Raw genomic sequence first — 13093 nt, forward strand, 5'->3', positions numbered from 1 at the left:
GCGGTGCGCGGGCCTCTCACCATCGCGGTCTCTCTTGTTGCGGAGCACAGGCTCCAGACGCGCAGGCTCAGCAGCTGTGGCTCACAGACCCAGCTGCTCCGCGGCATGTGGGATCCTCCCAGACCAGGGCTCGAACCCGTGTCCCCTGCATTGGCAGGCAGACTCTCAACCACTGCGCCACCAGGGAAGCCCGTCACTTTATCTTTGATAAAGGAGGCAACAGTATACAATGGAGAAAAGACAACCTCTTCAATAAGTGGTGCTGGGAAAACTGGACAGCTACATGTAAAAGAATTAAATTAGAACAATCCCTAACACCATACACAAAAATAAACTGAAAATGGATTAAAGACCTAAATGTAAGGCCAGACACTGTAAAACTTTTAGAGGAAAACATAGGCAGAACACTCTATGACATAAATCACAGCAAGATCTTTTTTGACCCACCTCCTAGAGAAATGGAAATAGAAACAAAAATAAACAAATGGGACTGAATGAAACTTAAAAGCTTTTGCACAGCAAAGGAAACCATAAAAAAGACGAAAAGACAACCCTCAGAATGGGCGAAAATATTTGCAAATGAAGCAACTGACAAAGGATTAATCTCCAAAATATACAAGCAGCTCATGCAGCTCAATATCAAAAAAACAAACAACCCAATCCAAAAATGTGCAGAAGACCTAAATAGACATTTCTCCAAATAAGATATACAGATTGCCAACAAACACATGAAAAGATGCTCAACATCACTAATCATTAGAGAAATGCAAATGAAAACTACAATGAGGTATCACCTCACACCGGTCAGAACGGCCATCATCAAAAAATCTGCAAACAATAAATGCTGGAGGGGGTGTGGAGAAAAGGGAACCCTCTTGCACTGTTGGTGGGAACATAAATTGATACAGCCACTATGGAGAACGCTATGAAGGTTCCTTAAAACACTAAAAATAGAACTACCATATGACTCAGCAATCCCACTACTGGGCATATACCCTGAAAACCATAATTCAAAAAGAGTCATGTACCACAATGTTCAGTGCACCACTATTTACAATAGCCAGGACATGGAAGCAACCTAAGTGCCAATTGACAGATGAATGGATAAAGAAGATGTGGCACATATATATAATGGAATATTACTCAGCCATGAAAAGAAACGAAATTGAGTTATTTGTAGAGAGGTGGATGGACCTAGAGTCTGTCATACAGAGTGAAATAAGTCAGAAAGAGAAAAACAAATACTGTATGCTAACACATATATATGGAATCTAAGAAAAAAAATTGGTTCCAATGAACCTAGGGGCAGGACAGGAATAAAGACACAGACATAGAGAATGGACTTGAGGACACATGGATGGGGAAGGGTAAGCTGGGATGAAGTGAGAGAGTAACATTGGCATATATACACTACCAAATGTAAAATAGATAGCTAGTGGGAAGCAGCTGCCTAGCACAGGGAGATTAGCTTGGTGCTTGGCGACCACCTAGAGGGGCGGGATAAGGAGGGTGGGAGGGAAACGCAAGAGGGCGGGGATATGGGGATGTACGTATGCATATAACTGATTCACTTTGTTATACAGCAGAACTAACACACATTGTAAAGCAATTATACTCCAATAAAGATGTTAAAAAAAAAAAATCTGTTCATAGTATGTAACCTTGATACAATGTGATGAGAACAACACTTCACTTCTGTGGTATTCCTCTCAAAAACCCATAACGCCAATCTAATCATGAGAAGCATACCAGACAAATTGCAACAGTGGGACATCCTACAAAATACTTGACTAGTACCCTTCAAAATTGTCAAGATCATCAAAAACAAGGAAATTGTGTGAAGCTGTCACAGCCAAGAGGAGCCTAAGGAGACAGGACAAGTAAATGTAAATGTAGTATCCTGGATGGGATCCTGGAATACAAAAAGACACTTCATAAAAAAACTCACGAAATCTGAATAAACTATGAGTTCAGTTGAAAAAGAAATGGTGCAACATATAGCACAAATGCCTTAGGAAGCTCCTCTTATCTGGAAAACATTTAAATAGCACCATATATGAAAATGCACTACTTTTGGAGCACCAGATTATAGCACACCTCTGGGGCTTCTTCATACTTAGGTGTCTATAGATATGTATTTCCAAAAGTTCTTTGAAACACGTTACACTCCCAAATAAGCAACGCCTTTTTATAATAAATGTAATGGGTTCAATACATCTGTGGTGAACACAGCTTTCATACCAAAAGTTAGAATATTAGCTCATTGAAACAATTACTTTCAGCTTGTTACATGATTATAATAGGCACTCCAAAACTATCAATGTCTTCAAGTATAAATATAGAAATAGGTATGTGTGTGTAAGTTATATGTTCTATATGGCACTGGAAATTAGAACAGAAATTTGTAAATATTATTGCTTAGATTGACAATAAAAATAGAACATATAGAAAAAAACAGAATTATAAAAACAGGACTACGGCCTGATAGTAGGTAAACACACACACATCTATATCAACACCCTTTTTTACCTTCTTCTAAATTACAGAAGTATTATTAGTTTATGCAAAGTAACTCAAAAAGCTAATATGCGGGGGGAAAAAAGCCTAACCAAACACCCACCCCCACCCCCGCCCCCGCTGCAACTGCATAAAATTTGTGGTAGTAATTAGTGAAGGTACTTAAACTCTTTCTATAGTTTGACAGCATAGAATTTTTGAATTTTTGACTCTTGACAGCATAGAATTTTTTAATGTTTTCAAATAAAAACTTGAAAGCAGAGTATGGAAATTTTATTACATAAATAATCTTGACAATGAAATTTTGTCATTTGTAACATGGATGGACTTGGAGGTTATTATGCTAAGTGAAATAAATCAGACAGAGAAAGACAAATACTGTATGATATCACTTATGTGTGGAATCTAAACAAAATAAACTAGTGAATACAACAAAAAAGAAACAGACTCACAGATATAGAGAACAAACTAGTGGCTACCAGTGAGGAGAGGGAAGGTGGGGGGCAAGAAAGGGGTAGGAGATTAAGAGGTACAAATTATTCTGTATAAAATAAGTCAGCTACAAGGATATACCGTACAGCACAGGGAATACAGTCAATATTTTATAATAACTATAAATGGAGTATAACCTTTAAAAATTGTGAATCACTATGTTGTACACCTGTAACCTATATAATATCGTACATCAATTTTACCTCAATTTTTTTAAAAATACATTTTTATACTACTGAGAAGACTAAACATGGACTGGGTATTAGATAATACTAATAATTTTAGCTAAACTTTTTAGGTGTGATAAAGTCATTGAGATTATGGTTTTTTTCATGTCCTTATGTACTAGAGAAATACATTGAAGTATTTAAAGATCACATGATGCTTGGGAGTAGCTTAAAATAATTCAGCAAAAAAGGGGGCCAGTGAATGAACTAAGACTGGTAAATATTAATCATTGTTGAGCCTGGCTGATGTGTACATGAAGATTCATAATACAAAATAAATAAGTAAATAAATAAACAAGCTTGACAAGATTCTTGTACTACAAATGAGAAAATTAAAATACTATTACCTGTACAAGGTCACAAGGCTAGTCTAAAGAAAGGCTAAAACTAGAACCCTGGTCTCCTAAGTCCAGTGCTTTTTATACCAAATATGTTGTCTTGTCTTTTTTTCTCTCATAACAACTTATTTTCTCATACATCTGAGGTGTAAAGCTAACATTTTACCCAAGCATAATTATCTTGGGTGGCAAATTTCATTTACTTTTACTGTGAAGAGGAGAAAAAAGGGGAAAGTAATCACTTGAAAGTTAGACCAAGGGGGATGAACCGAACACACTATGGCCCTGATTGGGCAGGGGAGGCAGACAGACAGGAAGCTTTGGGATTCTGAGACAGCTAAAGTGGCAAGCAAGACAAAAAGGGAGAATTTAGAGTAGATAATCACCTTAGAGGAATTTATTTTCTACCAGCTCTGTGCAAGCGTATCTGACCAGACACTGCAGGAGAGCTCAGAGGAAGGAGATGAAGAAGTGGACAAAGACTGGACCCCGATCAGTACGTGTGCTAAGAGCCTGAATATTATGAGACAAGAATAACATACCTGATTCATTTAAATTAAGTTCAACAACAGGCAAAACTAATCTATGGTTAGTGGTTACCCTTCAATAGTGTTTACCCTCGGGGAGTGGTTAGTGACTGGAAGAGAGCGCAAGGGAGTCTTCTGGAAGCTGGAAATCAGCTCTTTGTTAATCTGGGTGCTGTTTACATGGTTGTGATCAGTTTTGAAAGTTGAATTGTATAATTATGATACATGCATTTTCCTGTATGTATATTATACATCAATAAAAAGTAAAAAAGAATATTAAAAAAAAAGAATAACATACCTGAGAATCTTTCACTTGTGGAAAGAATTTTGCTTTCTATACTAGAGGAAAGCAACTAGGGTGATGAGACACCTTCGTCTCAAATGGAAAAAAAGGAAACAGTAGAGACCGTTCAGGAAAAAAGTCAATAAACAAGTAGTAAGATCATCTAGTCCATGTACCTCCCTTTAGACAGCTAAGTAGTAGTAGTTACAGTTATTATTTCTACTATCATTATTACTCTCCTCTTTTACAAATGAGGTAATTGAGAAACAAAGAGATAAAGTGACTTGCCTACGATCACAGAGATTAACTTAAAAAATGATCTTAGGCTGCTGACCTCAAACAGAGACTATCAAGTATTAGATTTAAAAGAGTAATCAGAAATACAGCATCAGCAAGTGAAAGTCAAAGTTCACCAAAAAGAAAGAAATTACCCTTACCTGCAAGGCACTGTTGAGGAAGCAGCTGTTTTGTCCTGGCTCATTGCTGAGGCCTTTGCTGGGGGCTATGGAGGTTGAGCTTCGAGGAGCAAACATCCCTTGGACACTACCACGGCCCCCTGAAAAATAATTTCTCTTCCAAGACATTACTGTTCACATTTAGCCTGAAAACACAGAGGAGGTTTTGTATCTTTTGGGGAGGGAGTTTCTGTCTGCTGAAGTCCTTAATATAAAGAGAATCCAGAATTTAACAAATTTATGTTGAAAGATTTTGAATTTACAACATTTCAAACATCATATATGCAGCTCAAGAAACTCAGGTATCCTTAGATCCACATGACAGAGCTGTCCTCTACTTGCTCCAAGCAATGCCCAAAATGTAACATGGCACAGGATTAATTCAAACAGAGAAATCCTTCCTTCGATTTTTCTTGAACTGCCTCCATAAAACCCTGGTGAAGTGGCTGTACTCCTCAACTCCAACAGAATCCAGGATCAGGGTAGGATGTGTTCTTTAGGCTTGTTTATAATGCTTCTTGTGGATCGAAGAATTTTCCAACTGGAAGGAGAGGCAGACAGATAAGCAAGAATCCAACGCAACCCTCCTCGGCTTCTATTGCCTCGTCCCATCATCCTCTGAAGTAAAAACCCAAGTTCTAAGCAACTGACATAGATTCCACAAAGCTAAGAAGCTTGTTTGAAATAAATGGAGTTTCTGTTGTTGTTGTTCTGCTGCTGTTTTTTAATATGCCCCAAACATTTTCTAGTATTCCATCCAGAACTTCAGAAAGTCTCTTCTCTTTTCCTCTGTGACTAGACTAGCCAGCTGTGCCAGAGAGCTTTAAAGAAAGAAAAAAAAACAATCAAAAGCTTGCGTCATTTAATGACTCTACTAGCTTTGTGCGCTTCTGCCAAGATCAGCGTTGCCTCACCTCTCACGAAAACTTGAAACCGAGGCAAACAATGCTCACCACCCCACCCCCGCAAAGAAATCCTAACAACAACAAAAAGGAGAAACACTCAAACCAAAGAGGTGGGGAGAAAAGGGTGTGCGCAGCTTTACTCTCATAGAAGACTTCTCCCAAATTTTCTAGGAGGAGAAGAAAGTTGACCTGGACAAAAATAAGAACTGAATGCAAACTTTCCAAAATCAGGCTAAGAAAAAAGTTACCAAGTAAACACACACCAAACTAGCAATTGAAACAGTTTGTTTTGGATGTTGTGAGTACAGAAATTTTTCAAGGTATTTTACATGCTCATGGCTATAAAAGCCTATTTAAAGGTGGGAGGGGCACATTATCAGTCTGGGCTCTGAGTAAAGATGTCCCATCCCAGAGAAACCCTCATGGTGAGTAAACCATATGTCCTTAACATCCAGTCCAAAAGAGCTAAATCTTCTTCTGACCTGTTTGTATGTTACATTTTTTGCCAGAGGATCAGAGAGATAATTTGGGTTACAAATCACTTAATCCTCAGATTATATCCAAGGCGTTCACAATCAGAGGCCATCCATTGACCAACATTAATTTTCAACTAATTAAAATGCCAGTGAGGCAACAAGGGAAAATTTCCTGGGAAGGAAATGCTTCTAATATTCACCTTTAAGTTTTCCTGTAAGGCTGCCAGGTCTAAAGAAGGAAAAAATTAAGCATGTTAAATATTAAATTTGGTTTCTAACAGTTTCCCAAGCTTCTCCCTTCCTTCCCACCATCGTATGGATGACCTAAAAAAGCAAAAATGCTATAACATCTTAATCATTCTTGGATCACCTAGCACTATCCATAGTGTGTTCAGTGGAAAAGCTGAGGCACAGGAGCATTAAACGGTTGCACAGCCTGTTCTTTCCCTTCTCTAAATTCCCAGACTATTTATAATCAACAGGTCACAGTTAAAGTATTAGATTATACATTATAGTGTCATATTATTCTGTATTTGTTTTTATTAATCTCTATTTGTTTTATATGGTGTCAGTCATATATCCTGACTATGACTGTATGAAATGAAATACTAACTAGTGTCAGACATGTGCTAAACAATACCTATATTCTTTATTTAATCTTCATAACAGCCCTATCATGTAGGTATTAATAGTTCCGTTTCACAGAAGAGTAAAGGGAGGCTTAAAGACATTAACTTGCCCAAATCAAAGCTGGTAAGTGGCAGAGCTAGAATTGTTTGACTACTTACTGTGACTTAATTATGTATTTTATTATACTATTCCAAAAGCTCCTAACACAGTGCTAGTCTAGTCATAAGCAGGCACTCAATAAACACTGCCTGATGATTAACATATAGCACCAGGAAGGATCCCATGTCTCCTACACAGACTACAAGACCCTCAACCCTCTACACACACCCCATACACACCCCACTCGAGGCCACTAAGCAACTTCCAACCAGCCATGCAGCATTCCTTCAGCTCAACTGCTGCAAAGGAATGACAAATACCAACCCTCCACTTTGCTCAAAGCCAAAAGGACTTGGCAGGCAGGTGGGGTTTCCAGTATCCACATCAGGAGCTCACTGAAACTCAGCCTGCCCTATGATACACACCCCTGAGTTCAGGGAGCAAAGGGAAAAAAGGCAGTAGCAGAAAAAAAGATTCTCAGGCTCTGAATGGCAGCATTATGTAGGGTAAGGCAAAAAGCTCTCACACTTGAGCTGGGTGTGTCAGAAACCAGAGGTGAGAGCCAAAAAGAACAAAGCCAAGAGTGGTAATAACAAACGGTCCAAGAAATACTGATGGCAAAATATTTCACTTAAATTACAGGTCTAGCACCAAACAATATAATCCATCTACTAAAGATACATGAGAAAATAAAGAGTTCTACCGACATGGCTCTAACAACCTATTTTTAAAAAGAAAAAGAACTTCCTAGGCAATACCACAGTATTTTTGGGGGTAAAAGAGCATAATGTCTGCAACCTACTCTGAAACGGTTCAGGAAAAAAAAAATTTGTGTGTATGCGTGTATACTTATGTATATATGGAGAGAGAAGGAGAGAGAAAATAGTAAAGCAAATATAGCAAAATGTTAACAATAAATAAATCTGGCTCAAGGGTATATGAAAATTCTTTGTTCCATTTCTTGCAACTTGTTTGTAAGTTTTAAATTATTTTTTTAAGTTGAAAAGGAATTGATATCTGCAAATAATAGAAGAATTTAAAATTATGTAAGAATTAACTTGTACTGTATGCAGTATTAGTAACTCAATGCAAAATCATGACTAAAATCATTAAGCTGGTAGATAATAACCATGCCAGATGATATTGGCAATCCCAAACTAAAAATAAAAGAAAGAAAAAGAAAAATATAAAAATGTATAGATATGAGGACAAATTAAAAGGAAATAAAGCTTGAATCCTATTTCTATGACAAGGAGAGGTCGAAACACAGTGTAAGTTCAAGTTGTTGTCAGGAGTAAGTGATGTAGAGTAATTGTGATATTATTAAGAGGACTAGGACTAGACTTGGAGTTGGAAAAACATGGGTTCAAATTCTACATTTTTACTACTTTATGTAATCCCAAATAACTTAGGTGTCCTGAACTTTGTTCTCTGGGTCTATGGAACGGGCACAATACCTATTTCACACAGTGACTGAGATTTAATGTGATAGGTATGTGAAAGCAAGTTTTCAAAACAAAGAATTAATAATGAGTTCACTGAATGAGTGAATTGCTGAGCCTAAAAATTGAAAAGTAAATTTCTGTTTGGGGACCTCAGGATACTAGAAAGTTGTAAGCCAACAGGAATAAGTCTTCTAATTATATAAAAACAACAATAGGCCTCACATAGAACAAGGTACATGTCAGTATGATTTAGCTATGTGCTTGAAGAAACATTTGAATTTTACAATTATTTAAAAAATACAAGTTTAACATAAAAAGGTAAACACCTGAGTCTATTACAAGGAATAGGGTAACATTTTAGAAGGTCTACAAACACTGACCATGTTCAACTGATCAATGATTCAAATGGAAAAGCCATGAAGAGTATCTCAGTTTCTAATGAAGGAACAGTAGCCCCATCACTAGTGATTAAAGTCAAAAGTAACCCAAACAACAGGAAGTCAAACTGTACAACACTGAGATATCCCAACAGTTTCCAGAAAATTTGCCCACATTTCTGGTTCTGTTATTCTATATAGCAGTTTACTTATAATTTACTGAAGAAGCTATACTTGCACTGATAAATCAACAGGCAATTACCTCAATTCCTTGGTACACTCCACATGTCAATAATTACAAACTATATCCATAGTATCTTCTCGCTTATTATGAGGATATCAATGTCTGGCATATAGTAACTGCTATATAAGTTATTGTTATTGTTATTATTACCATTCAAACATTCCCTTCTCATGAGCTCTTTTCCCTTTAAAGATAACCACATAGATATCCTATATTCTTTAAAAAACCAGAACAGCAAAGACCACCTTGAACTTATTAAATCCTTACGCCTACTGCCCTAAATTTTTTTCAACCTTTCACTGCTAAACGTCTCTGTGAAATAATTTACAACTGCTGCTTCTCCTTGCTCATCATTAATCTCTTCACAACATGGTACTGTTCCTTTATTCCACCACCACAATTTTACTTCATGGAACATTTGCTTTCTAAAGAAATCTCCTAATTTCAAAACCCACTGGCTTTTTCCATATGCCTCATTCTTCTTAACTTTTCTGCAGCACCTAACATTGGCTGCCTGATGTAACACAATCGTGAATTCATAGGGTGAATTAATAAGAAAATAAAAGAATGACAAAAATGAGAGAATGACAAATGAACACGGGTTCTCCTACTGCTCTGACAGTCCATTTTCTCTCTCTTTTGTTGCTTTCTTAAAAGTAAGCATTCCGGGACTTTCCTGGTGGTGCAGTGGTTAAGAATCCGCCTGCCAATGCAGGGGACATGGGTTCAAGCCCTGGTCTGGGAAGATCCTACATGCCACGGAGCAACTAAGCCCGTGAGCCACAACTACTGAGGCTGTGCTCTAGAGTCCGTGAGCCACAACTACTGAGCCCACGTGCCGCAACTACTGAAGCCTGCATGCCTAGAGCCCTTGCTCTGTGACAAGAGAAGCCACTGCAATGAGAAGGCCGTGCACTGCAACAAAAAGTAGCCCCTGCTCGCCACAACTAGAGAAAGCCTGCGTGCACCAATGAAACCCAACACAGCCAAAAAAAAAAAAAAAACTAAACATTCCCTAAAGTTAAAATTAGACCTTCTTGCTCTTGTCTAGAGTACTTCCCATTAGTGTTCTCATCCCCTTTTCCATCAGAACTTCAACCATAACTTCTGGTTTGATAAATCACAAATCTTATGAACTCTGAAACCAAATTACCAACTATGTGCACATTGTCCCACTTTCAAAACAAGTTTAACATGTCCAAATCTGAAGTCACCGCCTTCCCCCAAAAAATAGTCCCTCCTCTTTATCCCTCATTTTTAAAATTTATTTATTTATTTATTTTACTAATGGCATTGAGGCAGGAGATTGATGGGCCCCAGGCTGGGCAGCTGGAGTTGTCCCCTGTGGACCGATACTCCAAAATAACAGGCATGATAGAAGAGCTGAGCACTTCCCAGATAAAAGATAGAGACAACATATTTCTCTTTCTTGAGGTCAAGAAGACCTTCCTGACTATACATGCACAGAAAGGCTCTTTGGAGGTCAAAAGGGAGGGGGCGTCACCTCATAGTAAGAGATGTCAACCTACCTTAGGTCGCTTCACTAGAATCCATCTTGGCTAAGAGATGTGTGCGCACACATGGGAGGACCCTGACATATACCAAATACGGACTCAAAACCAGGCAAAGCAAGATGATTGGCCAAAGGAAACCTGGAAGAAATGGCCCATATAAGTGATTCAAACTACCATGAGGGGGGCTTCCCTCATGGTACAGTAGTTTAGAATCCGCCTGCCAATGCAGGGGACACGAGTTCGAGCTCTGGTCCAGGAAGATCCCACGTGCCATGGCGCAACTAAGCCCGTGTGCCACAACTACTGAGCCTGCGCTCTAGAGCCCGCGAACCACTACTGAAGCCTGTGCACCACAACTACTGAAACCCATGTGCCGTAGAGCCCGTGCTCCGCAACAAGAGAAGCCACCGCAATGAGAAGCCCATGCACCACAACGAAGAGTAGCCCCCACTTGCCGCAAGTAGAGAAAGCCCACGCGCAGCAAGGAAGACCCAACGCAGCCAAAAATAAATAAATAAATAAATAAATAACTACCACAAGGGCACAACTCTCTCTGAGCCTGCCTGTGTGTCTATCCACACGTACTCTTTTTCTTCCTAATAAACACTTTACTTGTTTCACTACTTTCCGTCTCTATGTGGAAATTCATTTCTACACAGCTGACAGGCCATGGCCTTGTGACTGGCCACTGGTCCATGGTGGTCCAGTGGTTAGGATTCGGCGCTCTCATTGCCACGGCCTGACTTCAATCTCTGGGCGGAAATCAAAATCCTGCTTCAAGCCCCTGCAGGCCGAGGCCGCCCGAGATCAGCATCTCCAATTACCCAGGTTCAAAACCTCAGTAGCCTCTGACTCCTTCCTATCCTTCTCCCCCTTCCCCATCCACATCATAAAGGCTTCTCAATTCTCCCTTCAAAATCTCTTACATTGATCCTTCTTTTTCACTCCCAGTGTCATCACCTAGTTTACACCACAATTACCTCCCGTTTAGACTATTACAATACAAAAGTCTTTCTGGCCTCCTGTCTCTTGCTATTCCAATTCATTTATATAATTAGTTTTTTTAAACTAATATTTCTCTTTAACATACCTCATTACTTATTTGTGATTTCACACAAAAAAGTGGAAAGCTTGAATCATTCCTTAGCAGTAGAACAATGTCAGCTGTTCAGCCAAAAGAGGTTTTCAGTAGGATCACTCCTACCTTTTCAGGTCCCCAAAAAAGCAAAGATGTCTACTCTTACTACCCCTATTCAATATCATACTGGAGGTCCTAGCCTGTATAATAAGGCAAGAAAAAGAAGTTTAAAAAACATATAGATTACAATGGAAGAAAAAACCGTCTTTATAGACAATGATGTTACATTTGAAAATCCCAAGAAATCTACCCAAAAAACTCTAAGAACTAATAAGTGAAGTCAGTAAGATCACAGAATACAAAGTCAATATTTTTTTAAAAAATCATTTGTGTTCCTATATACTAGCAATGAACATTGGAAACCAAAATTCTTTTAAAGTACTACTTAAAATAATACCATAAAATATAAAATACTTAGATATAAATGTAACTATATATATATATGATCTGTATCCTGAAAACTACAAAACTGAAGTAAGTGGATAGGCATGCCATGTTTGTAAACTGGACATCTCAGTTTTGTTAAGGTGTCAATTCACTCCAAACTGATCCATAGATTCAATGCAATTTTAAATCAAAATCCCAGCAAGATTTCTTTTTGTAGAAATTGACTAGCTGATTCTAAAAGTTATATGGAGGCAAAGGAATTAATTTTTCTTTAATATTTATTTATTTATTTGGCTGCACAGGGTCTTAGTTGCAGCACATGGGATGTTCGTTGCAGCATGCAGGATCTTTAGTTGCAGCATGCGGGATCTTTTAGTTGCGGCATGCAGGATCTTTAGTTGTGGCATGCGGGATCTTTTTAATTAGCATGCGAACTCTTAGTTAGTTGCGGCATGGGGGATCCAGTTCCCTGACCAGGGATCGAAACCGGGCCCCCTACATTGGAAGTGCGGAGTCTTAGCCACTGGACCACCAGGTAAATCCCGAGGCAAAGGAATTATAATAGCCAAAAGAATTGTGAAACAGAAGAAAAAAGTTGGAACACTCAGTGGTCAACACCATGTGGTATTGGTGAAAAGACAAACACATACATCACTGGAACAAAATAGAGAGCCCAGAAACAGGCCTACACAAATACTGTCAAACCAATTTTCAATAAACGTGCAAAGGCAACCCAATGGAGAAAGGATAGTATTTTCAATAAATGATGTTGGAACAATTGGACACACATATTCAAAAAACTGAACCTTGACCCATACCTTACATCTTATACAAAAATAACTCCAAATGGATTATAGCCCTAAATGGAAAACCTAAAACTATAAAAATTCTAGAAGACAGATGAAAATTTTGTGACCTCTGGTTAAGCAAAGATTCCTTAGATACAACAACAAAAGCACAACCCATAAAAGAAAAAAAGAATTATAGAATTGGACTTCATCATAATTAAGAGGTGCTGTTCTTTGAAAGACACTGTTAA

The 13093-nt window shown here is 38.3% G+C and overlaps 1 protein-coding gene across 23 annotated transcripts in view; it reads right to left on the reverse strand.

The window, feature by feature from the left end:
- USP54 (ubiquitin specific peptidase 54) overlaps window positions 1–13093 on the reverse strand; it is a 149884-nt gene that overhangs the window by 66228 nt on the left and 70563 nt on the right. For 21 of the 23 annotated variants that reach the window (XR_014248862.1, XR_014248863.1, XM_082406835.1 and 18 more), the window contains one exon: window positions 4822–5660. Coding sequence is in view for 21 of the 23 variants with exons in the window: in XM_082406835.1 (XP_082262961.1) it covers window positions 4822–4968 (147 nt within the window). In the remaining 2 variants the exon portion in view is untranslated. Of the gene's footprint in view, window positions 1–4821; window positions 5661–6420; window positions 6440–10544; window positions 10668–13093 lie in introns of those variants that run through there. The other 2 variants (XM_082406832.1, XM_082406833.1) reach the window with 2 other exon arrangements.

The sequence above is a fragment of the Balaenoptera borealis genome, assembly GCF_965194805.1.
Source record: "Balaenoptera borealis genome assembly, chromosome: 10".
NCBI lineage: Eukaryota > Metazoa > Chordata > Mammalia > Artiodactyla > Balaenopteridae > Balaenoptera > Balaenoptera borealis.